Source organism: Equus asinus, chromosome 24 (assembly GCF_041296235.1).
Source record: "Equus asinus isolate D_3611 breed Donkey chromosome 24, EquAss-T2T_v2, whole genome shotgun sequence".
In the NCBI taxonomy this organism is placed as follows: Eukaryota; Metazoa; Chordata; class Mammalia; order Perissodactyla; family Equidae; genus Equus; species Equus asinus.
This window is the reverse complement of record NC_091813.1, coordinates 42589067-42614774: the sequence shown is the minus strand read 5'-3', so window position 1 is coordinate 42614774 and position 25708 is coordinate 42589067. Positions and strand designations below refer to the sequence as shown.

The following is a 25708-nucleotide window of genomic DNA, read 5'->3' as shown; positions in this document are numbered from 1 at the left end:
CAGCATTTTAGGTGCCAAGTTCCACTGTACTGTAAAATTAGCGTGGTCTCCATAACTCCCCTCCACCAGAATGTGTAAGATTTTCCAAGGGTGCCTACTAGATAGTTCAGATACCTTAGTGATAAAAACAGCCGCATGGCCTCTTCTGTCATAGAGAAGTCTCATTAACAAAAGAAAGGGTCATCTGATTTTTTTCCCCAGTGTAGAATAAACATCCTTTCAGATACATTGACCTTTTTCAGCATAAGCCTCGGCACCAAGGTTCTATCACCAAGGATTCCATCAAAATAAGACTGTTCATCTAGACGCAGTATGACTAGTGTTGAAATCATACTGCATCCTCAGGCCAAGAAGAATTAAACGTTCTTAGTCTCTTGTAAAGCATTTACAAAATATCCAAAAGGTCTGAAAACTACACAGTAGATCGGGGTAGCTGGGGGGGGAATCATCCTATACTCCTTGTAAGAAATCGGTTTATTCTCATCAATAATCTAGAGCCTCCACACAGCCAGCTATAGGACAGAACAAGGGCACGGTGCCTGGGGCCTGCAGCGAAGCAAAAGTTACCACCGCTAACAAACCCCACTGGCTCCACCGAGACAGGCGCACCATGCTCCATCGAGAGTTCAGGAAGTATTAAGCTCACAATGTCATCTTTGTTCATTCTTCAAGATTATAGTATCTTATCATACTTCTTGTGTATATTACATCATGATTCTAATTAGAATCAGGAAGACTAGAAAGTTCTTGAGAAACCATCTGATTTATTCTTCTGCCTTTGGGGAGAATTAAAACCATCCCAGACTTTTGATGGTTTTAAAATGAGCATGAATCAGCTTCTACTATCATCCTAATGTGTCTGAAGTCTAGAGTAATACATGCACGTCTGCCAACGTAACTCACTCCCCAAACACCGGGAGATAGAAGAAACACACTTGGTCTAATAAATGTCATGGCAGGAGCAGTAGGTAACAAATGGCTCAACAGTTGTAGCTGATAAAACTCATAGTCTCCTATTAAGTGCACCAAAGAGAGGGAAGTATTTCTGTTTCCCTCACACGGGATGTGGGATGTGTACCCTACACTCTCATGTCCACCAGATGGCACCATTCTCCCACATTCTGAGACAACGTAAATTCAGTTGAACAAGACATGAGTGACTATTGCAGCTCCCATACCAGAGCCACTGAGAATTCACAAACACACAGAACATCATCCTGATCCAGAAGCATTAGACTCATTGATCAGGCATTTAGGAAGGGACCTTGGAGCCTTAAAGTGAAGCTCTAAGGAGGAACCCTCCTAGGGTCCCATAGTTCTTGCCAGAGTCAAGACTGAAGCCGGGCATCCTTACTCCTGGTCAGCTGCCAGTGTGGCAAGTGGGGGAGAATCCTATATGCCTGGAGCTTCTAGAATGTAAGCTCTGAGAAGCCAAGATACTATCTTTTTTTTCCCACTTTGGTACACCCAGAGCCTGCCACATGGTGGGTACCCAATAAATACATGTTGACAGAATGAAAGAAGAAATGCTGAAAGAGACTAGCTCCTAAACATTACAGCAACCTTAACCCTGGACACAGGAAGCTGATCACATTTGTAAGCAATAAGAATCCATGTTTTCCAAAAAATCCAGTGTTTCCAACTTAGTCACATTTCTTTGGCTTCTCTGGAGGCTTTGAAACTCTTATCTTGTGTAGACTGAGGAGCTCCAGTTCAACAAGTTGATCAAAATAAGAATAAAGAAAGCTCTGGGTCAGTGATTCATACCCAGTTTGAACCTCAGGTTGATCATCTGTAAAATGGGTATTTTACCCATCTACATATTGACAAATCTGTTGTACCAAATGTAATGTGAAGGAGGTACAGTTATATTATTATCCATTTCCAGAATGTTGCATTTATTTTCTTACATCCAAGGGTCCTGCCTGCATTTTATTTAATGTATGACTTTTGGCCTCTACCCAGCCCGTAATTATATATCCCTTAGCTTGTGCTCCCTGACTGTGGTGCTCTGCCTTCGCCTCATTAACCTTACTCTGCTTCCGAGCGCCCTTCCAGCCCCTCAGGTTCTTTGTGAATTCTGATCCCATTGTTAAGTGGGTTGGCCACTCTACCCACCTGGAGCTCATCCAGAAGTGACAGCCACTTCTGCTCCTCAGGCAGTCACCAAAGCTCCTGATGAAAACATTCAGGCTTATTCTCCATTATCCAGAAAAGTTATTTTAAACCTGGTTGGAGCTGTTTCTTTACCCCTATATGTCAATTTTTAGTGACAGCTTTGGCTAAGAGCGCTGATTAAAGTAAAATTGAGCCAACTTTCTAGCCACGATTTAAAATGGGGCATGTGGTGTAGTATGGTTACATTATAACCGTTTCACTAAATTTACAAACATAATCATGGTGGCATTCCTGATAGGAAATAGAAAGTCTCCATTAATAATTTAAAGTTAAATCACCCCATATGACATGAATAAAACACTGTCTTCATTTGCCTCTCAGTAGCAACAAGAGTTCACTGAATTCCCATGTCTACATTAGAAGGTCAGTTTTGTGTTTTATGTTGGGTTTTTTTTGTTCTTTTGTTTTTTGTTTTTGCTGAGGAAGATTTGCCCTGAGCTAACATCTGTTGCAAATCTTCCTCTGTTTTGTATATGGGCTGCCACCATAGCATGGCCACTGACCAGTGGTGTAGGTCCACACCCAGGAACCAAACCCAGGCCGCCAAAACAGGGCACGCTGAACTTAACAACTAGGCCACCAGGGCTGGCCTGGATGATGTTGTTTTTAAATTATCATCAATGGTTCTCCTAGTGTGGTCCTCAGACCAGTAGCATGGGCAATACCTGGGAACTTGTTAGAAATGCAGATTCAGACCTACTGAATCAGAAACTGAGGGTGGGGCCCAGACATCTATTTTAACAAGCTCTCGGGGATTCTGATGCAGATAAAGTTTGGGAACCACTGGCCTAAATTTTTATTCTTCCCCAAAAACCACCAGATTGCTCTGGATTACCTTCATTGAACAGATGTTCAGTTGGAATCCTCCTGGCTGTGTTGTTTGTTTTCATTCCTTTTATATATTAGAGCTTTTCAATGAAAGGTTACATGCATATACATGAGAATCATCAACTCTACTGACGAAGAGAGATCACAGCCTTTTAACGTGTGCTTTTTAGTCTAACATTGCTATAATAAAGCAAATGGTTTGAAGTCCGCCCATGTCCAGATTCCACCTCAGCACTTACGGGTGTGAGGTTGTGGCCAAACTGATTAACCTCTCTGAGCCTCAATTTTTGGGGTGAAAAATGGGGCGGGGGAGGGGGGAAGGGATAACACAGGCCTCCTAGGGTTGCTGTGAAGATCACGTGAGATGATGTAGAGAAAGTGTCTGGCACAGTGCCCGGCACATAGTCAGGCATCTCTCACTATTAATAATAGTACAGTCATCATGTTCAGAAGTAAAGGATAGATTTTTAGTTAACTAAAAAAAGACACAATAAAGGAAATGATCCTTACCTTTGACATCTAAAACTAAATTTGGCTTCAACCTGCTGTAGATCCTGCCATCGGACTTTATGCTCCAGAACTGACTGTCGGCATTCTGGTCGAGGGCCAGGCCCAGTTTAGAGCCAGAGGTTACGAGGCTCCCCACAATCGTCAGGCAGCAATCTTCTGCTATCTGCTTAGAGGAAAAGACAAGACTCTTAGAGATGCATACACAGGCAAGTATCCTTGTAATCAGCTCCCTATTTAAATTGATTTTTAAAGTTATCTTAGTGCCTAGCTTCCTCTTCCCCACATAAGGCATTTCAGCTTTTAGCCAGGGTAACTGGGATCAAATAACAAATATTATACCCTTTACTTTCTATGACATGAGTGAAGGAAAGTTCTCAATTATCGTCCCTTGTAAGAGACTTCTGCTCTCTGTGAGACTCTGTCTTACTAGGAAGGGAAATCTTAGAACATTAAAACTGCCCATCATGCTATTTGTCCCTCTCAGAAATGACTGCGATCTGAGGCTGGGTCTGTCGCTAAATCTCCCCGACATATCCGCCTCTGCTCAGCCTGACCTTTCTGGAATATGATGACTGCATCTCTAATTTTGAAGGCTGATGTAGGACTGAAGTGGCTAAAGGGGCATTTTATCATTTTAAAATTTGAAATTCCATTTATTAGTTTCTCTTGTCTTTCCTTCATCAGAAATGTCTAAAGTTTTCTAAAAAGGCGTGTTACTCAACTATAAAAAAGAGAAAGAAGAAAATACAAATTCAGGAGAGTACGTGTTAAGGCAAACATTTTATGGGTCCTTCTCTGAAGTGAATCCACCCTTAACATATAAACAGTGTAAGGCAGTCATACGTTCATGCGATGTTAACACACTGCTATAGCCAATGCTTATGAAAAGTGTACTGCTGTGTTAAGATCAAAGGATTGTCATCATCCAGGACACTTTGCTTTCTCTCATTGACCTACTGAATTCAAAATTGTTAAATAGTCACTGAAATGTTTGTTAGAAATAATTGCTGAAAGGCACCATTTTCTTGAGTTGATTAAGATAATTCAAGGGCAGAGGTTGGCCTCTTCGTATTACAGCTACTTCTGTTTCTCATGCTATTTCTTCTATGCACTATTTCTTCTATGCATGTCTAAACACTACTTCTGTTTACTGAAAGGATGGTTCTCCCTCAAGCACAAGAGCCCCAGTTAACCAGTTGTGCCCCCTTTCACACGGCTGTATGCCTTCTGCTGACTCACGGGGCACCGAGTTGAAAAACAGCAGGAGCAAACAGTCAAGCCCATAAAATCAAGGAGTTAAAAAGAAGATCTACAATAGAAGCGTGAGCTTCTCTCATAAAACCGTACTACACTCAGCTTTTAAGTGTTTGTTATGGCAGGAGTGACGCGAGAGGGAGGTGGGCCATGTTCCATCTCATGAGGTACAACAGGAAATGGATGGTGTGGTCCACAGGGTGGTATCTCTTCACCCTTCATCCTGCTCTGTGGGGTCCTCCAAAATGGAAACAAACCGAGAGTGATTTGTTGACAGTGCTGGGGCTTATTTCTATAACAAATAGATTAAGAACAAAGGGGAGAGTAGCACAGATACTTGTTCTGTTGCTACATAAAAATCAACCATAGATAGAAATAGCTTGGATCAGTGTTAGATTTATCTCCCACATTAAGTTCCTGGACTGCTTCTATCAGAGCTAAGAAATATTTTCATGAAAAACCTTTAATTTCTAAAGTGCTCCAAGAATTGTGAAAATAGCAATCTATTTGAAAAAGGATGCTATTACAGACCCTTGTCTGATCCTAAAAACTCACCCTGCATTTGATGCATCCTTCTTGATAAATCCAAATCTGATCATCAGCACCGACATCCTCCATGACCTGTATTCTCAGAAGCTTCAGATCTTCTAAGTTTCCGTTGGTTGACATGAATAACCCTGTTGCTTTGTTTCGAAGTCTGAAATAAATTCGTTTCTAGAAGACAAAAGCCCCAGCAGTAGTCATATACAAGTTGTACTGTTAGAAGCACTGAATGAGCCTCAATAGCAGGGGCAGAATCCAAGGTGAGATGGGTTAGGGATAATTACTATACCCAAGAGTCTCAGAGGCTTTAGGATTTATCAGTGAGAAGAGTTGGACAAAATTTCAAAGAAGTGCCTGGGGCAGGGAGCTGCCTGTGGACAACGCAGGACTTGGGACGTGCCATATTTTGATGTCGGGTGTGACAGCATTTCTGAAAGCCGTCACCACCTCTTAGCACCAGAAACACAGCCCAAAGTCAGAAATTTCGGAGACGGGGGAAGAAGCCAATTTCAAACTTAAAATTGCAACTAGAAAGTTGAATTACATTTACAGGAAGAGAAAATTTCAGAGAAGAGTCTGTTCAAAGCGTGGAGAAGAAAACATACCTGAGGGAAAGGTCGTAGGGAACCTATTTGGTGACAGCCACTGAATTCATACCAATTAGGTACTTCTGCTGGTGACAGGAGGAACTGCCGCCCCCTGTAACTGCCATATTCATAAGTAACCCATCTGGAGAAGAAAGCAGGTACCACAGTAAGTGGCAATATCCATTTGACAATGGGCCCCAATTACACTTCTTTTTAGAATGCTTCCGATTTTTAGACTGAGCTTTCGATTTTAACTATACATTGGGGAAAAAAGGAAACTACCTTATTTTCTCAAACACTTAAAGCACCCATTTCTTGACAAATAGCAAAATCTTGGTACATGAGTATTTACGCCAAAAATATCCATTCTTGAAGAGAAATAACTAAGTTTTTTCCTCCAATAAGACAATGAACTAGAGGTGGTCTTTTAGTGGGATAGCCCAGTACTTCCTGTGAGCTTTTCATAAAACATTTCAGTTGTAATAATGGATCTTTTATTTAAATGGTTAGTATTTGTAAAGTTCTTAGTGTGTGGCACATGCTAAGTGCTATTAGATAAGGGAAAGGAAATAAAAGAAAATAACTCAATAAATTTTTGTTTAAAACAAGAGTAATCTTCCTCAATCCAGAAAACTGCTAAAGATACGTAGGTCCCTTCCACCCGGAGATGCTGGTGCCCACGGCTGGGGAGGTGTGGCTTCCAGCACAGACTAGCATGCAAGCAACCCCACCGTGCTCCTTTCTGGTTGATGTGTTACATCAAGGAAGAAGGAAGAATGTTCTCTAATCCTGGAACTCTAAAATGTTATCATCTTAGCCATTTTATCATAAAAAAATATATAAATTAAAACCTACATGTTGAAAAAAAATCACCCATAATTCTACCACTCTAATATTCCATAATTGTTTCTTAAATAGCTATACTCCCCTCCAACATTTGATGCATACAGGTAGACGATAAGTATTGTTTTTGTGAGTGATAGAAAAATACTTTCTTAAAAGCATATCTATTACATTGATAATCCTTACTCATTTTTACATCTTACCCAGTTTCGAAATTACTCAAAGTTGAGGAAAATCTTCCCATGTTGACCCTTAACCATTTTGCATAGCATATGCTAGTCACTCCTAGCCAACCCTTACTCCAGAATCAAAGGACCTGGTCTTTCAAAGGGATAAGGAAAATCAGCTCTTTATTACTTGCTAAAAAAGAATGCTCAGTGAATGTACTGAGCACTGGTGTGCAAGTATTCCCCTAGGAACTTTGACAAGTGGTAAAGTCCTTCCCTTTAGTAGGAAACAAAAACTCTGGATGAAAGATGCCTCACACATGGCTTTTCCCAGTGGGAAAAGGTTACTGTAAAGATGCATAATTATTTACCCTTATGGAAAATAAGGGGTTCTATGTCCATTTGTTTAAGGTACTGTAGGAGAGAAAGAAATGTGATCAAACTTAATTACTGAATTAACAAGTAGTAACTCACTTACATGCCACCAATCACCTGAACAGAGCGGATCTGCGTGTTGAATCCTAGGGACCGGAGATTAACTATTTCTGCATTAAGTTCAATCTTTTTCCCTTTGAAGTCTTCTCTTTCATAAAGAATAATTGTTGGTTCAGAAAATTCCTGTTTGGGAGCAAAAATAACGTTCTATTATTCATGTTTGTTAATAATTCAAACTTATGTGCAAGTCGTCTCATTACAAGGACAAAGCACTAGATCCGGCCAGACTTGACCTTGTTCATAAACTCCGTTCCCAGGAAGTCTGGGTGTTTATATTCTCCAAAGCTAAAGAGAGGAAGAACGGAGGGGCAGGAAGTTTTTCCATTACGTAGAAAGGCAGGTAAGTGTAAATAGTCTTATAAAGCAGGGGAAAAAATCCCAGGCACAAGGGAATGGGCATATATGCCTGGAATATCAACACTTCTAGTGGAATTTATCTTCAACTTTGCCATTTTTTATTGGGATAAGAAAGGGCTGGAAAGCCAGAGACATAAATGGCGAGGATCAGAGGGCTGGGGCCATCTTGGGGTCCAGTGGTCCAGTGGTAATTGCCTAAGCAAGGAACCCTCCCCTGGTATGCATTTGCAAATATCTGTTGTTGTTGTTGTTAATTATCAATAAGAGAATGATTCTATGTACTCATGCTCCCAAACTTTCCTGTAGGACTTGTTAGGAGAGAAAAAAAAGGATAGAAGCCCCATGTTCAAACTGTCATTCATTATAAACAGGACAATAGCACAGAAGTCCACTGATTCTGAGAGAAATAAAAGTTGGCATGAGACCCTTGTGACCCCAGACTAAGCTCTAATGATAATAACCCTAAGATCCTAAGTGATGCATCACAGATTCCCTGCCTGCTTAAAGTTTTGTGGCAAGGGTGTGGCGCCTTCCTGCTTCACTAAGGTGGATGTGCCCTGACGTGTAGACAGATTTCGTTGGCCAGTAAACAGAGCAGATTAGTGTGGAGAAGTGGCTTGTGTGGTGTAGGGATTAGGTTATATAAAACATACAAGAAGGCAGGATGACAAACAGTGTAGGAGGATTACTGCTCTGCACTTTGACTGCACTCTTCTCTCAGCTGGCATGCCAGAAATGTTCCAAACGCAAATTTATTGTCAGCCAACAATTCTGAAGTAGTAAGTCACAATTAAGATGTATGTTCTTAATCAGGTAAAATGTCCATTACGTCATAATCAAACCTAAAGGGACAACATCTATCAGTGTCAGAAGTGATGTGAGCATATATCCCAAGTTCTGGTTGAAGGAAGGCATTTGAAAACTGTATCTGAAGGGTTTTGGTTTTTTGTTTTTCTAATAGATACTTGTAGGTAGCTTTTAGAATTCCAGGCAGGTTAAAAATCAAAGTCTTGGCTATTTCCTTACTTGTAAGCTAATGAATCCTGCCATGTCATTCCATGTTTCACTGCTGCTGTTTTCACGTGTCGATAGGTCAACCTTTTAGTTACTTGGACAGGCAGGAAGAGATGAGATAAAGCCAGTACACATATGTTCTTTCCACAGAGGTAGAAAGAAAACTAAGTTTTCTAACTCAACTAAGAAAACTAAAATCACCAATTACATTTGTTTAAAGCTTTTTGTGAGAGATCAGCTACCAAAAGCCAAAAAAAATTTCCAAAACTACAGACATACCCAGACTTTAACATCTGAACATGATCTTGCAGTTTTGTTCTATTGAATATTGCTGTGACTACAGCAAAATTAAAGATTTCTCATCAAAAAGGGTGTTATAATCTGGATTAGCATATACATGATAAACTAGGAGAAGTCGTTTGATTGCAGATCTCTAAAACAACAGAGTAAAAGATTTAAAAACTATAAGGAATTTCTGTAAATCAATAATGAAAACAAAAGATACAGGAAACTAAATATAGAGCCGGGCAAAGGATATAAATAGGCAATTCATTGACAGAAAACCCAGATGACTCATAAGTTTTGAGATGCCACCCTCACTGATAGTGAAACAAATTAACACAACAGTGAGAATACTTTCTACCCAATTCCTTCAAATTGACAAAAGTTAGAAAGTCAGAGAATACTCAGTAATGGCAATGATGTGGAAAACAGAAACCCACATGCACTGCCAGCAAGAATCTGAAGTGGTGGAAGTGGGCAGTACTTCGTGAAATTGCACATTCATGCACATGAAATCCAGCAAATCGCCTTTCATATATATCCCCAAGAGACTCCGCGTGGGTCCCCAGGGATACACATATGAGGATTAAATTAGTAAAATATGGTGGTGGGGTGCTTGCACCAATGAGAATCAATAAACTAGATGCACGTACGGCATAATGGATAGCTTAAACATTTTTAAGTATTGAGTTGTATTTATAACACAATTAACAACTATAGCATCATACTGTGTATAAATTAAAAGCCTGTATACAGATTTTTAAAAACATACATTTTATAAGGATATCCAAGCTGTATCCCAAACACATTAGAATGGGTGCCTGTAAAGCAGAGAAGAATGGAAATAGGGAACAGGTATGAAATGGAAAAAAACAAGACAGGAGAGGGGCCTGGAACAAACCCATGATTGTCCACCATGGCTGACTCAACACTGGGCACCTGAAGTCTGAGAAAACAGCAAACAAAAACAATTTGTATGTTAAAAGATCTAAAAAGAGACCAAAAGTTACAGGATGGAAAGTTCTACTTGAACTGTTTTTTCTGCCTCCGACTTTTAAGCCCTGAGTAAGTCTATCTGCTGGTGTCCTTGCCCTGCCTATTGGCCATGTGAAACACCCATCTCTGGAACGCTATAGTCACACCGACATACTCACAACGTCTATAAAACGAAGAGACTTGAAAGTTGCTCCAGGCAGGCATCCCATTGCAGAGAGACAAGGATAGTGGCCTTCTTCCAACACGTACTGATTACCAGAGAAGTTTTCTCCATCATATGCAACCCAGCTACCGGAGGAAAAACCACAGACACATACAGACAGTATGTAATTTGAGTATTCCTAGTCAAGAAGTCAGATTTTTAGAGGTAGCCTGCTATAAAATAAACTCCATGCTGGGGTGAACAGTGTTCTTTCTGCAAAAATATCTGGACATATTCACTATATTCCATCTTGCGGCAAATGAATACTCATAATAAGTCAGTAGTTACCTTTGCATTTGAGAAAGAAAACTCTCCATGAAGTTATTCATATTTTTACCTCTCCACCCCCCAGCGTTCCTTGCTCCTCTCACAGATGCCACCATTCTCCCGGCCAGTGTCATTTTGTCAAGCCCTCGAGTCCTCTCTGAATAATCCTTCAGCCTTCGTAGCTAGTCAGTCACCTGGGTCTACTGACTGTCTCCCAAAACTCCTCTCACACTCCCTTATCCTCATCTCCAACACCTCTGCACTGGGCCAGGAGTCAAAACACCACAGTGACTTAGACACGTCATTCACCCTCTCTGGGCCTCAGCATTGTTGATAAAATGGTGATTTACCATGCTCCCCCAGAAGAGTTAGGAGTTTTTGTTTTTTTGATCCAACAAATGCTTACTGAGGACTAATTATGTGTTGGGTACTTTTCCTTTGCTGCGATAGAACAGAGGACAAAACAAAGTCCCTGCAGTCTTGAAGTTTACACTCTATTGAGCTGAGACAGACAATAAATAAACAGCCACCAAAGGACCTGTCTACTAGTAGGAAATGAAGCAGGGGAGGGGATAAAGAGGATCTAGGACAGAGCTGGGAGGGCTGTGCTAATAAACTGTGACGCGTCACTGTAAATCTGTGCATTTGAATGCAAAGCCAGTGCTCTTTCTGATTTGCAATGCTAAGTGATAGGATGGTGCTATTTAGAGCCCGAAGAACTTTTTTATAGACGGCACTAAAGTCATGCGTCGCATAACGACCTCTCGGTCAACGACGAACCACATATACGACAGTGGTCCCATAAGATTAGTACCATACAGCCTAGATGTGTAGTAGGCTGTACCATCTAGGTTTGTGCAAGTACACTCTATGATGTTCGCACAACGACAAAATTGCCGAACAATTCATTTCTCATAATGTATCCCCGTTGTTAAGCAACTCACGGCTGTATTATTATTAGACTTGATCCCTCATCACTCCTTGCACAGGTTGCTCCAAGGTCCCCTGACCTTGGGCTCTCCCCTCTCTAAAGCTTTTGTAAAACTACTCTTCTCAACGTGGCACTTGGAGCTCACCGCCTTTCCCGTCTCGTGTCTCCTGTGTCATCCATCTAAACTCATATGCTCAGGGGGAGCCTTCCCGACCTGATCCCACCCTCCCTGTTCAAACTTGCTTCCCCTCTTCCCAGTACAAAGACCTCCCAGCTAGAGAGGGTGGTGGCCTCCCTGATCAGCGTGCATACCAACGCCACTCCAGGCCTGCACCTGCCTATCATGCAGAATGCCCATCCTACGCCTATCCACCTGCAAAAGATCCACCTGGGGAGGGGCCCTAGAGATGAGCTAGTGTCCCTTTACAGATGATGGGACAGGCCTGGAGACTAGAGAACCTGGTCTGAGTCCCACCGCAGTGAGGTGGTGCTCTTCAGCTTCTGCAGCCCATGCTGATCTCCACGTCCTCTGATGTCTAGCACTCAGACGCTGCAAAGTACACGTTAGTCCTGACACGGTCCTGTATTATTCGGTGGTCTCACAGAGTGCCGAGCACCTAGATGTATTACTGAATGCTTGCTGATATGTGGATTCTCTCTTCCCCCCGTGATTAGGCTCTGCCAGTCCACTGTTTTGCTTACCTGCCTCCTAAAACTCTGCAAGACTTGGTAGAAAATGAATCATCAATTTGACTTGTTGTCTCTTCAAAACTTTGACTGCGACCTTGAAACTGTGGTTCCGAAAACAAGTGAATCTTTGAAAAGTAAACAGAAATACATAAAATTATTTTCCTAAACAAGTTAACTCATTCAGCCTTTGAAATGATGACCCAAACATGACCTGTTAACTCTTGTAACAGTAAATTGGTGTAAATTTTATAATTCCTTTAATTTTCTACTTCTACATTAATGATCAATTAGAAATACTTTGGCTGCACCACCCATCATTGTTTAGTTTAATTCAGAGACATCAAAGGATAGTCCAACAACAAAGGCAGCTTTCTATAGAACATCCTGTCCTAACAAGCTGTGAGGCATTTTACAGCTCTATTGTGGCCAAAAGTAATTCTTCATCAGTTCTAACATTTACAAGAAGCTAGATTTGGAATCATGCAGTATAGTTTTCCTCCCTCTCAATGGAAGATACTTGCTGACTTATTGGAATCTTGTGTATGCCAGTAAAGGAGGCTGCAGTGTTTGTGCCTCTATAATTATGGCTGTCTGAACACTTCCATTAAAAAGGCTAAATAACGAATGTACGCTTCAGGTGATGGAGACAGTAGCATTCAAAGACTTGAGTGAGAGACCATATACAAGACAGCATATAAAATGTTTGTCTAATGCAGACAGACAAATAGGAAAATTCATTTTACTGTTTATCAGAGTAATTATATGTATTGTTTGAAATTTTAGTGTATTAATATAATGTAAACTCTGATTCAATGTAATAATATAAGTTCAACTTTACATAATAAGAACATTTTATAAGAAATATTAGGTGTGGGTCAATGCTATCAATTAAGCATTAAAGTAAACTTAAGTCCTAATTTAAAAATACAGTTATGCTTTTAGGCATAAAAATGGGTAAAACTAACATAATGTCCCAAATGCATGACTTTTTACACATAAGTTCAGCTTTTCAATGGAAGTCCCCTAATTATGAAAAAAAGAATATTTTTTAAGTTACCTGATTTCTTCTCCTTGGGCCAGTGAAAGAATCCTAAAAATTTTTAAAGGGGAGAGAGAAGGAAATGAGTAGAGCAGACATCTTGAAAAAGTTCTTCTTCTGGATCATTAGCAATTACTATTAAAAATAATTTCAGGGTCGTTTCTATCATATTATTACATGAACCATCAGCACAAACTAAGGAAATGCAGAATTCACTTAAATATTCTCATATAAAAATATAACTTCTTACCAAACATATGGGTTGAACAGAAGAGATCTTACAATTTTTGCCTCCCCAGTCCTCAAAACTGGTGTAAAAGCCTTTATCCAGTATATACTGTTCTCCTGTGAAGTCGGGATTTTCATAGGCTACCCACCTAAAGAAGCAGAAACACACTACTGAACAAGCAATGGATCATTGAAGAAATTAAAGAAGAAATAAAAAAATGCCTGGAAACAAATGAAAATGATAGCATGCCATACCAACTCATATGGGATACAGCAAAAGCTGTATTAAGAGGAAAATTCATCGCAATACAGGCACATCTTAACAAACAAGAAAAATCCCAAATAAGCAACCTTAAAGCACACCTAACTGAACTAGAGAAAAAAGAACAAATGAAGCCCAAAGTCAGCAGAAGGAGAGAAATAATAAAAATCAGAGCAGAAATAAATACTATTGAAATGAAAAAGGCAGTAGAAAGGATCAATGAGACAAAGAGCTGGTTTTTTGAGAAGATAAATAAAATTGACAAACCACTAGCCAGACTTACAAAGAAAAAAAGGGAGAAAGCTCAAATAAACAAAATCAGAAATGAGCGAGGAGAAATAACAACAGACTCTGCAGAAATACAACAGATTATAAGAGAATACTACAAAAAACTATATGCCAACAGAATGGATAACCTGGAGGAAATGGATAAATTCTTGGACTCCTACAATCTCCCAAAGCTCACTCAAGAAGAGGCAGACAATTTGAACAGACCAATCACAAGGAAAGAGATTGAAACAGCAATCAAAAACATCCCAAAGAATAAAACCCCAGGACCAGATGGCTTTCCTGGGGAATTCTACCAAACTTTCAGAGAGGATTTAATACCTATCCTTTTCAAGCTCTTCCAAAAAATTAGGGAAGATGGAACACTTCCTAACACATTCTATGAGGCCAACATCATGCTGATACCAAAACCTGACAAGGACACCACGAAAAAAGAGAACTACAGGCCAATATCACTGATGAACATAGATGCAAAAATTCTAAACAAAATTTTGGCAACCAGAATTCAGCAATTCATCAAAAGAATCATACATCAGGATCAGGTGGGATTCATACCAGGGACACAGGGATGGTTCAGCATCCGCAAATCAATCAACGTGATACACCACATCAACAAACTGAGGAATAAAAACCACATGATCATCTCAATAGATGCAGAGAAGGCATTTGACAAGATCCAACAGCCATTTATGATAAAAACTCCGAACAAAATGGGCATAGAAGGAAACTACCTCAACATAATAAAGGCCATATACGACAAACCCATAGCCAACATCATACTCAATGGGCAAAAACTGAACCCCATCCCCCTGAAAACAGGAACGAGACAAGGACGCCCTCTATCACCACTCTTATTTAACATAGTACTGGAGGTCCTGGCCAGAGCAATCAGGCAAGAAAAAGGAATAAAAGGAATCCAAATAGGGAGGGAAGAAGTGAAACTCTCGCTGTTTGCAGATGACATGATCTTATATATAGAAAACCCCAAAGAATCCATTGGAAAACTGTTAGAAGTAATCAACAACTACAGCAAAGTTGCAGGGTACAAAATCAATTTGCATAAATCAGTAGCATTTCTATACTCCAGTAATGAACCAACAGAAAAAGAACTCAGAAATACAATACCATTCACAATCACGACAAAAAGAATAAAATACCTTGGGGTAAATTTAACTAAGGCAGTGAAGGACCTATATAATGAAAATTACAAGGCCTTTCTGAGAGAATTGGATGACGACATAAGGAGATGGAAAGACATTCCATGCACATGGATTGGAAGAATAAACATAGTTAAAATGTCCGTTCTACCTAAAGCAATCTACAGATTCAACGCCATCCCAATCAGAATCCCAATGACATTCTTTACAGAATTAGAACAAAGAATCCTAAAATTCATATGGGGCAACAAAAGACCCCGAATTGCTAAAGCAATCCTGAGAAAAAAGAACAAAACGGGAGGCATCACAATCCCTGACTTCAAAACATACTACAAAGCTACAGTAATCAAAACAGCATGGTACTGGTACAAAAACAGGTGCACAGATCAATGGAACAGAATTGAAAGCCCAGAAATAAAACCACACATCTATGGACAGCTTATCTTTGACAAAGGAGCTGAAGGCATACAATGGAGAAAAGAAAGTCTTTTCAACAAATGCTGCTGGGAAAACTGGAAAGCCACATGTAAAATGAAAATTGACCATTCTTTTTCACCATTCACCAAAATAAACTCAAAATGGATTAAAGACCTACAGGTGAGACCTGAAACCATAAGGCTTCTGGAAGAAAATGTAGGCAGTACACTCTTTGACATCAGTATTAAAAGGATCTTTTCGGACACCATGCCTTCTCAGAGAAGGGAAACAATAGAAAGAATAAACAAATGGGACTTCATCAGATTAAAGAGCTTCTTCAAGGCAAATGAAAACAGGATTGAAACAAAAAAACACCCACTAACTGGGAAAAAATATTTGCAAGTCATATATCTGACAAAGGCTTAATATCCATAATATATAAAGAACTCTCGCAACTCAACAACAAAACATCAAACAACCCAATCAAAAAATGGGCTGGAGACATGAACAGACATTTCTCCAAAGAAGATATACTGATGGCCAATAGGCACATGAAAAGATGCTCATCATCGCTGATCATCAGGGAAATGCAAATCAAAACTACACTAAGATATCACCTTACACCCGTTAGAATGACAAAAATATCTAAAACTAATAGCAACAAATGTTGGAGAGGTTGTGGAGAAAAAGGAACCCTCATACACTGCTGGTGGGAATGCAATGGTGCAGCCACTATGGAAAACAGTATGGAGATTCCTCAAAAAATTAAAAATAGAACTACCATACGATCCAGCCATCCCACTACTGGGTATTTATCCAAAGAGCTTGAAGTTAGCAATCCCAAAAGTCCTGTGCACCCCAACGTTTACTGCAGCACTGTTTACAATAGCCAAGACGTGGAAGCAACCTAAGTGCCCATCAACAGACGAATGGATAAAGAAGATGTGGTACATATATACAATGGAATACTACTCAGCTGCAAAACAGAAGAAAATCATTCCATTTGCAATAACATGGATGGACCTTGAGAGAATTATGTTAAGTGAAATAAGCCAGCGAGAGAAAGATAATCTGTGTATGACTCCACTCATATGAGGAATTTAAAATTATGGACTAAGAACAGTTTAGTGGATACCAGGGGAAAGGTGGGGTGGGGGGTGGGCACAAAGGGTGAAGTGGTGCAGCTACGACATGACTGACAAACATTAATGTACAACTGAAATTTCACAAGATTGTAACCTATCAATAACTCAATAAAAAAAAAAGAAGCAGAAACACTGACTTCTTACACGTGGTTCATGCTTTACATACACAATACAACTGTCGCACACATTTGGGTAAATATGGATCATCCAGAAACTTTCGTTTGTTTTACTAATCAGTAATCTTAATTTTGGCGATTCTCCACTAATCTTTTAGAAGCAGATAGATTTGTCTACATAAGAAAGTGGCAAGTGAAAGAGTATCTTTACATGAACCTTTTGGTGTTCTTGCTTATGGAATCTTATTCCCTGAGAAAGCTCCAATGGGGGTGTTTGCCTGTATTTCTAATTCTGTTCTAAGGAAACAATCTGGACTTTCAAGAAGTACCTGTAAAAGTTCTTTTAATAAGCGAGTAAGAATTCTTTTTGTTATAACATTAAAATATTTTTCCAGAAAGTTCTTACAGGAAGCCATGTCTCTATTTATACAACAAACCACACTGAAAAAAATATGTTGACAGGAAAAAAATGCTAAAAAAAACCCAAAATAGCCAAGTAACTAAAATTTTGTTCAGTCAAGATTTCCAACATGACACAACTATGCAATAAGCAAAATTGAGCTGTCTCAGAAATACTAAAAACAAATCTCTTTTGGAATGTTTTCATTTGTTTTCTTTTAAGTGATCCATACTCAGAGAGGAAAATCAGCAAAGCCAACTTATTGATTCTATTTCCTATCCAAAGATCAAGTCTTTGAAGGGAGAAACGTTTTCAGTTCTGTTACATTCAAGAGATACTCAGTGTCTCCTCCTCAGTTAGTTCATTGCCCTGTGGATCCTCTCACAGCTTAAAGGAATAGTACCTATATGCCTGTATACATCCTCAGAACTTCCCAAAATGCTTTCCTATCTATTATCACGTTTAATCTTCTAGGGAGGTACTGGGTTTCACATTTTACAGAAGGGAAAACCTAAAAACACAGAAAAGTTAATTCATTTATTCATTCAACAAACACTGATTGGCCATTTACTATGTGCCAGAAACTAGACTGGCACTAGGAATGAAAGATAAAAAGACAGAATCCTTGCCCTCGAAAATTCATAAATGGCAAGCAGCATCACACAGAATCATTTGTTGGTGTTCGTTCTGAATGGGAAGTGACTTGTCCAAGGTGACACAATCAGTTTACGACCAGGGATGACTGAACCCAGGACTGAGTCTCCTGAGGTTCACCAGCCTCTCTCCACTGCATTCCCTGAACTGCCACCTGCCTTGTAAAGTTCCCTTTCATTTCCTGTTACAGTAGGGCACACCTAAAACAGTCTCCACGCACTTCATAAGTAGAACAGATTGCAATTTTACGGTCTAAAGGGCTTGCCTTAAAAACTCAAGTACAGTCATTCTAGGAAATGAACAGCCATCACGGAGGAAGAGAACACTGGAAAAACCTCAAAAGAAGGAGCTTATGACAGCGAACGTCTGAACATTCACTTCTGGCCATCTGAATGGAGAAACTGCTGTAAACACCAGGCACAGTCTAGTTCAGAAAATACGGCTCTCCCCGTTCAGAACCCCATAAGCACTTTAAAAACCCGTTCTTTAACATTTTGAGGTGAGGAGTTGGGAGACCTACTTCTAGCGGTGGTCATGACATTAACCTTAAGATAACTTTGAAGAAGTCAGCTAACCTTTGTGAATGTTTGTATTTTCATTGATAAGTCAGGGAGGCGGCCAAGGTCACGGTGCTGACACAGCGTGAGGTTACATGGCGCATGGGCCACGTGTAACCATGTGTGCAGCTTATCACACCTTATACAGGGAAGTGACACAAAGTGGGAGCATGGGATACGGCTAGGTCAGGAGAAGCATCTGCAGAGCGAGAAAATCTACTTTACAAAAACCAGGCCTTAAAAAAAAAAAACCCTAAAAATTAAAGAGGATAAGCCATATCACAAAAAAGTATTCTTGGCAAGCTGTGGGTCGGTAACAAGTTAGAGGAGCACAGAGGGTTAAAGGCCTTTCTGCCTGATTGACTTCAAGGTTGGGAGGGAAAAAGCCAATGAGGAGGAGAGACCGAAAACCCAGGAGAGAAGGTAACCACCGGCAAGCCTGGGGGAAGCTTTATCCAGCACTTTTTTTTTTCACTAACAAGTGTGAGTGCTATATTTCCCTATAAAACTAAATTACTTGTAAGGAAACACCCAACACCCAAGGAGCCTTTCTAATTCACAGAAGTGGAAGCAGGAAAATAACCTATTAGTATGTTCCTTGAATTGACAGTAGTGTTGTTTTCCTTCTAAGATGCTGCCCCAGATGAATCACCCGTGAATATGGGGGTAAAAACCCACAAACTGAAATCTGAAATTCTCTAGTACACCTATGATGCGGAGTCAACCTATAACTCAGACTTGAGACTCTTAAGAAGAAAATTCCTTACTGTCCTTGTTTAAACGTATTCTGTACACGTGAATCAACACTTCTCGGTTTGTAAGATTTGGGCGGGGGCGGGGGGAGGGGCAAGGGGAGGTGAGGACGAGTACTAGCAGGTTCCAGCTGGCGCAATCTCTGCGCTGACCTTAAGGGCAGCAGGGCAAACCGGCCCTTCCATGGAGGGGAGAGGAAAAGGAACTGAAAACAACAACACTTTTATTTTTTAAATCCAGTCTCTAGAAATATTTCATTTTGCTCTTAGTTTTAAAAAATTAGCCCAATTCCCCCTATTTGACAAGAAGACAGCCTAGAACCAGAACTGAGCAGCAGTGTGTGTTAAGGCGTTTCTTCGATGGTCCAACGAGAGACAGAAGGCAGTTCCTAGAACCAAGACTGCTGGATTCGTGAGCATCCTTCCTGAAGGCGGTTCTCTGTTTCAGAGCTAATAATGAGGGTACCACCCAGAAATTTGTTACCCATGTGACAGTGGCAAATCTCTACTTTCCTATGCCGCAAGGCTCCACTGCAATGCTCCCTCCTCCAAAGTCATCCCTGTGTCCAATCTGGAAATTAATCTCTCTCTGCTGTGGATTCCCAAAGCACTTAATCTCTGTGTCGTTTGTAGCAACAATTTTGTTTTATATAAATACTGTAACTTCTTTGAGGACATAATATAATGCTTTGCACATTATAGACCTCAATAAATATTTGTCAAATGATCAACTGAATGAAAAATGAGGAAGCAGCTGGCCCTGGTAAATACAGAAACCCTTCCACAACCGCAGAATTTGAAAGGAAGTGGTGCGGTGTGCATGTGTGTGTACACACCTCCCTTCAACTCTCCCCCAATATCAAAACTCAACTGTTTTAACCAGAAAAAAAAAGCCTAAGCCAGGAACTGCACCTAGAAATGACTAAAAATAGAAACACATAAAAGCAACACTTTATAAAGGAAACTGACTTCAAGTAAACAAGGGCTGGGTGAAAGAGAAAGATTGGCTCCAGGGACAATAATTCTACCAGTGCTAACACATTCTCTACATAAATGCCCGAAGGGAATTCTACCCGGCATCCTTTTGCTTCCTCTGCTAGCATGCATGACTGGGCTCTGACTAATGGAACCAACACCTGGCGAGTATCAAAACGTACAACTGTTTCCCCAGACTGAGTCGGTCACTGCATTTTCCTTCTAAATAATTAACTTTAAAGGCAATCTAAAATACTATAGAGCCGCAGCAACATTTCAGATGACTTCTGCCATACCATACCTCTTGCCTATGGCGAATTCTAAAATGTGAGGGTTCTAGAACAGGACCCAGTAGAAGGCATTTCCTGCTAAGAACGGAAGACCCAGAAGTCACTGAAGTCATTCTGCCAAGGTGATGCCACAAGCAACAACCTACACAAGAACTTAGTGAACATGACTAACAGTAAAAGCATTACATGAAGACACATCTCAAATATCCAGGGCTACTGTGGGAGGCCCCATGAAATACAATAGAGTTGAGGTTAGAATGATTCAAAAAGCGTATGACATAAAAAACCTAACCTTACACACTTTCAACAGAATTATGTCAAATGATTTCACAAAACCATTTAAGAATATCCTCACAACAAATTATAACTGACATCAGCCTAGATCCTAAGAATACTTGTGTAACTCCTTTTAATAGACATCTGGTATTACCCATTCAGTACCTGTACCCCCTCCTTCTGATGTTCCTGGCAAACTACTCACACTCACCCCAATCATATTTAAGCGGTCCTATGGGACTGACTCTGTATCTCAGCTCTGGGGCTGGGCACATAACGCAGGCACTGCCATGTCCTTGGCTACAGTGATGGGTTCAGACAGGTGCACGTGACCCAAGCCTACAGAATCAAAGTCAAGCCTGGAACTTTTGTGGGAAAGAGAAGCTCTTTCCACTGGAAGCAGTGAGATAGGAGAACAAAGCCAGATGATGCTGCCACAGGCCACCAGGTGGAGAGGGCCTGCCTAAAGTGAAGCCAACATAGAAAAACCCCAGTCAAGAGAAAGAGGGAGTCCAAGTGCTGATGACAGTGTCTGAAGCCCTGTATCCAGCCACGAATGAAGCAAAATCTTCTCCAGGACTTTTCAGCTTTGTAGGCCAATAAATTCCATTTTATCACTTATGACACTTTAGGTGGGCTTCCAGTCACTTGCATCCCAAAGTTTTGACTGATCATCTTTCAATAAGAATTTTAGCATTAATAAAGTCTTCAATTGCTAACTCCAGATGCACTGAAATAATTTTTTTTTTTGAGGAAGATTAGCTCTGAGCTAACACCTATTGCCAATCCTTTTCTTTTTGCTGAGGAAGATTGGCCGTGAGCTAACATCTGTGCCCACCTCCCTCTACTTTCTATGTGGGACGCCTGCCACAGCATGGCTTGCCAAGTAGTGCCATGTCCGCAACCGGGATCCAAACTGGTGAACCCTGGGGCCACTGAAGCAGAATGTGTGAACTTAACTGCTGCACCACCGGGCTGGCCCTGAAATAATTATTTTTATGTCAAAATAACAGTGAAGAAATATAGTGGAGCAGGAATAGGACCATAGGAAAATCAAATGGGACTTTGTCCCAATCTGAGGTCTCTAATGTTAGATAGCTGTTATATTTCGATTTCCATCGTAAGAAATTCATGAGATCTCTCCATGCAGAATGACAAGGGGAGTGGATCTGCAGATTTCTATCACGAAACCCAAAAACCCTATTCCAATATTATGTTACATGTGAAAAAATATAAGATTTTGAAAAGTAGTTATGAAAATATCATGGCACTAGGTATTAAATGACTGATTTAACGTTTAGTTGTTAATGTTTATTCATTGCGTGCCTCCTCTGTGTCAGAGACTCCATTAGTTTAACAAAAACCAAGGTAAAACCATGTCTAAAATCCCGATTGTGTTATTTTACTTACACGCCACTCAGTACATTAATAGACTGTGTCTTCGCTCCATATCCGGTCTCCTTTAAATTAGCAACAATTCCTAAAACATCAATGCTGGAACCTTTGGATCCAAAGTTTTTTTCACTGTACATTATCATGTGAGCATTTGAAAAATCCTATTGAGGAAAAAAAACATTCAAAATTCAAAGGCTGGCCATATTTATTTTCCAGGAAAGACCAAGTCTTAGCCATTAGCTTTTCTTTAACTTACACCTAATATAGGTCGCAAAGACTGCAGTTCTCCGTTGTAACCTCCCCAATCTTTCCAGTCCTTGTATTCTCCTTCTTCAAGCAAATATTGATGACCTGTGAATCCAGGCTTCTCATAAGCAACCCAACTACAATAGAAAGAACATGGAGGAGTAGTCATTTTCAGTGGTGGTAGAATTTTTCCAATGTATATTATCAGTTTCATTGACAAACACAGATATTTCTAAAGCTAGACATGGCCTCGTGCATTATGACTACTTGAATTCTTCTCTAAAACTTAAGATTCTAACAGAATGGCCTCAAGAAAACAAACTAAGAAACATATATCAATGACCTGTAAAGGAGAGTCAGAGAATGTGTGTGTCTGTCTGTGTGTCTGTCTGTGTGTCTGTGTGTCTGTCTGTGTGTGTGTGACTTTAATAAGAACTGACTCAAAAGACTGGATGAACTTTCTTCAAATAGTAATTAAAGTATTACATATTTTTGGCTTTTACAAGACCACCTTCAGTGTATACTTCTAGAGGAAACATGTGAGATCTATCAGGTACAAAATATCATAAAAGATGGAAGGCAAACTAACAGTTCAATAGTTTGGAGCATAACATTAATAAACAAGATTGTAGGTTTGATCAACCTGGATGGGCCAATTTATCAGCCTTGCTCAGCCGACTGACCCCAAATCAGCCCCTCAAACTGCTGTGTCAAATCCAGGTCACAACTGGCAGAGGAGAACATGTTTAAAAGTCACTCTACCGCACAATCTGGAATGTTGACTTTGGGGAGTGGGGGAGACATGTTTATTACTTTATTAAAGGGGAAAAAATCCTTCCAGGTTACTCCCACCTACTTACATGCCTCTCAGAACTTTCATGGATCCTACTGACGTCAGTGGCAAACATTCATCTCCAGTTGTTTCTTCTGTTTTTCCTCCTTCCATGATAAAACTACACATTTCTGTTTCTAGTTCCATACATTTTCCTTCAAAGAAAGGCTTCTCATAAATAACTACCTATAATAGAAATGAGATATACCAGTAATTTGTAAGAAGTTAAATATCTCAATAGCTAAACATTAAATCAGTCATTTAATAGCAAATTAAAATTTTCTAATCATGTTTTTTGGTTTTTTTTTTTTAAAGATTGGAACCTGAGCTAACAACTGTTGCCAATCTTCTTTTTTTCTCTGCTTTTTTTCTCCCCAAATCCCCCAAGTACATAGTTGTATATTTTAGTTGTGGGTCCTTCTACTGGTGGTATATGGGACGCCACCTCAATGTGGCCTGACGAACGGTGCCATGTCCGCGCCCAAGATCTGAACCGGCAAAACCCTGGGCCGCCGAAGCAGAGCACACGAACTTAACCACTCGGCCACGGGGCTGGCCCCCTAATCATATTTTTAAAAATTAACTAAATCACAGTACCTTATAATAGAATTTTAAACATCAGAATATTTTCCCCTGATATGGTATAGCCCAAAGCCAAGGTTCAAAAGACAACTTGTAAATAATTGGTTTTGGTTCAACATCTAGAACTGATATGTAGAATTTTGCTTGGGCCAAACTAAGGAACCAGAGGATTCTAAGCTGCTTTAATAATGAAACAAACTATAGATCAAACTGAGTGATGTGCGAAGTAGACATAGCAGAAAGAACATTCTGGAGCAGGGAGAACTTGTCTTGAAAAAAAAAGTTTTTTCCTGGCTAACTGGCAGTTGGCTGTGCAATGGGTAAATACAGACACAAATTATAAACTTAACACAACAATGAACCTTTTGAGGCAGGGCCTCACATACTGTTAGTGATGACTAGTGCCATTAGCATCATCTTCCAGCCTGACGGATGGCATGTGTAAACTGGGACAATTTCCTTTGGCTGAAGTTATGTTTTATGGAGGTTGATATGGAAAATCACACAAGTGCTATCTTCATGGAGATGAAATGGGAATAAAATTTTAAATAGATATATATATATTTACCTTAGGATCTGTCGGGAACTCAACTTTACGGCCACCCTGCAAAGAAAAATAACATAGTAAGAAAAATGGTTTTTCATTAATACATTACCATTTCCTATTACCCATGGCAGTTTATGGTAAGCCGTTGAACCTCACAGAGTGACTGCATTCCAGGCGGATTTCATTTACGTTGCGACAGTTCTAAAATGACCAACAATGCAGATGGAGACATAGGAAGACAGTGTAGAGCATGGTCTCACAGAGGTGGTCCATACGCTGAATCTGCGTGTTAGGTGTTTTTTTTGTCCCAATAAGTTTTTTTTTTTTTAACTCAGAAAATCTTTCATAGATGTGCATATTTCTCACGTCTCCTAAAAGGCAGTCCTACGATCGGACATCTCTGGACCCAGATTCTCAGGCAGCAACCTTCCCCTTTGGCACTTAGTAACCCTTCACTAGCACTACAGTGCTGGGCTCATGCGCATTTTTTCATCTGTAGCATTTAGCAAGTTATCCTTTCTATTACTTCCACCCTCCAGCTGGGCCATGGCCTCCAGCCGCCTGTCTCCACCACTCCCTCAGTTCAAATCCCAGCCACCCTCACTCCCGTCTATTTGCTGCCTGGCCCCTGGAGGCATCTGATTTTCTAACCCTTGACTTACAACGCTGTTGAGTTCACGCAAGTTCACCATGTGACCTGGAGGACACTTGAAATAATAAGATAAACTGTCAGATAAAATTTAAAACTCCCGCAGGATGGGTCTATGGAGGGTTGTTATACTTTTACAATAAATTTTTTTTTAATCCAAAAAAACTCACTAAAATGAACCACAGAAAAGGTATTGTATAGAAATATTAAACAGGGTTAGAGTTAAAATCAGGAGAGGTCAAGTCAGAAGGATATTTTTCACCAATATATATTTAATAGCTTAAAAAAAGTGTAGTGCAGCCAAAGATGCTCAAATGAACTGTAATTATAAAGGCACGTGCCTGATTTTATCAACAAACCAGAGTTTATACAACTAAGTAAGTATCCTCTTCAAAAGTTTCCTTTTCAAATGCCGGGAACGTCACAGTTTTGTAAGTTACCATTAAAAACTGCATTCAGAACCTGGAGCAATTCTTTCATACATTCACAAAACTAACAAAACTTTGTTCTTTGAAAGGGAATTTAATTTTAGAAAACAGCCCAAAACCATTTGCATTAGGGCCAGCAAACATGGAGGTAATTACACCGCAAGCTTTGGCAGGAGGGATAAAATTAAGATAAAGAATTATCTTCCTGACTTCCTAATTTGTTTCAAACTGATTCTAGAAGACAGTGAAAAGTGGAATTTCAAGAACATGTTTGTAACAGGAGCCTCACTCTTGCCACAGTTATTCAGTGAGTCCCTCCCACCATGCAG

At 40.0% G+C, this 25708-nt stretch overlaps 1 protein-coding gene across 2 annotated transcripts in view; it reads right to left on the bottom strand.

Annotated features, from left to right (window-relative positions):
* The window catches only part of CRYBG1 (crystallin beta-gamma domain containing 1), a 190305-nt gene that overhangs the window by 2257 nt on the left and 162340 nt on the right, over window positions 1-25708 (bottom strand). For both annotated transcript variants that reach the window (XM_014860821.3, XM_014860822.3), the window contains 12 exons: window positions 24324-24359; window positions 23202-23359; window positions 22352-22478; window positions 22111-22256; window positions 13434-13560; window positions 13202-13234; window positions 12157-12269; window positions 10213-10342; window positions 7389-7528; window positions 5919-6042; window positions 5326-5484; window positions 3517-3679 (listed from right to left, as the gene is read on the bottom strand). In XM_014860821.3, coding sequence (XP_014716307.2) covers window positions 3517-3679; window positions 5326-5484; window positions 5919-6042; window positions 7389-7528; window positions 10213-10342; window positions 12157-12269; window positions 13202-13234; window positions 13434-13560; window positions 22111-22256; window positions 22352-22478; window positions 23202-23359; window positions 24324-24359 — 1456 coding nt within the window. The remainder of the gene's footprint in view (window positions 1-3516; window positions 3680-5325; window positions 5485-5918; window positions 6043-7388; window positions 7529-10212; window positions 10343-12156; window positions 12270-13201; window positions 13235-13433; window positions 13561-22110; window positions 22257-22351; window positions 22479-23201; window positions 23360-24323; window positions 24360-25708) is intronic.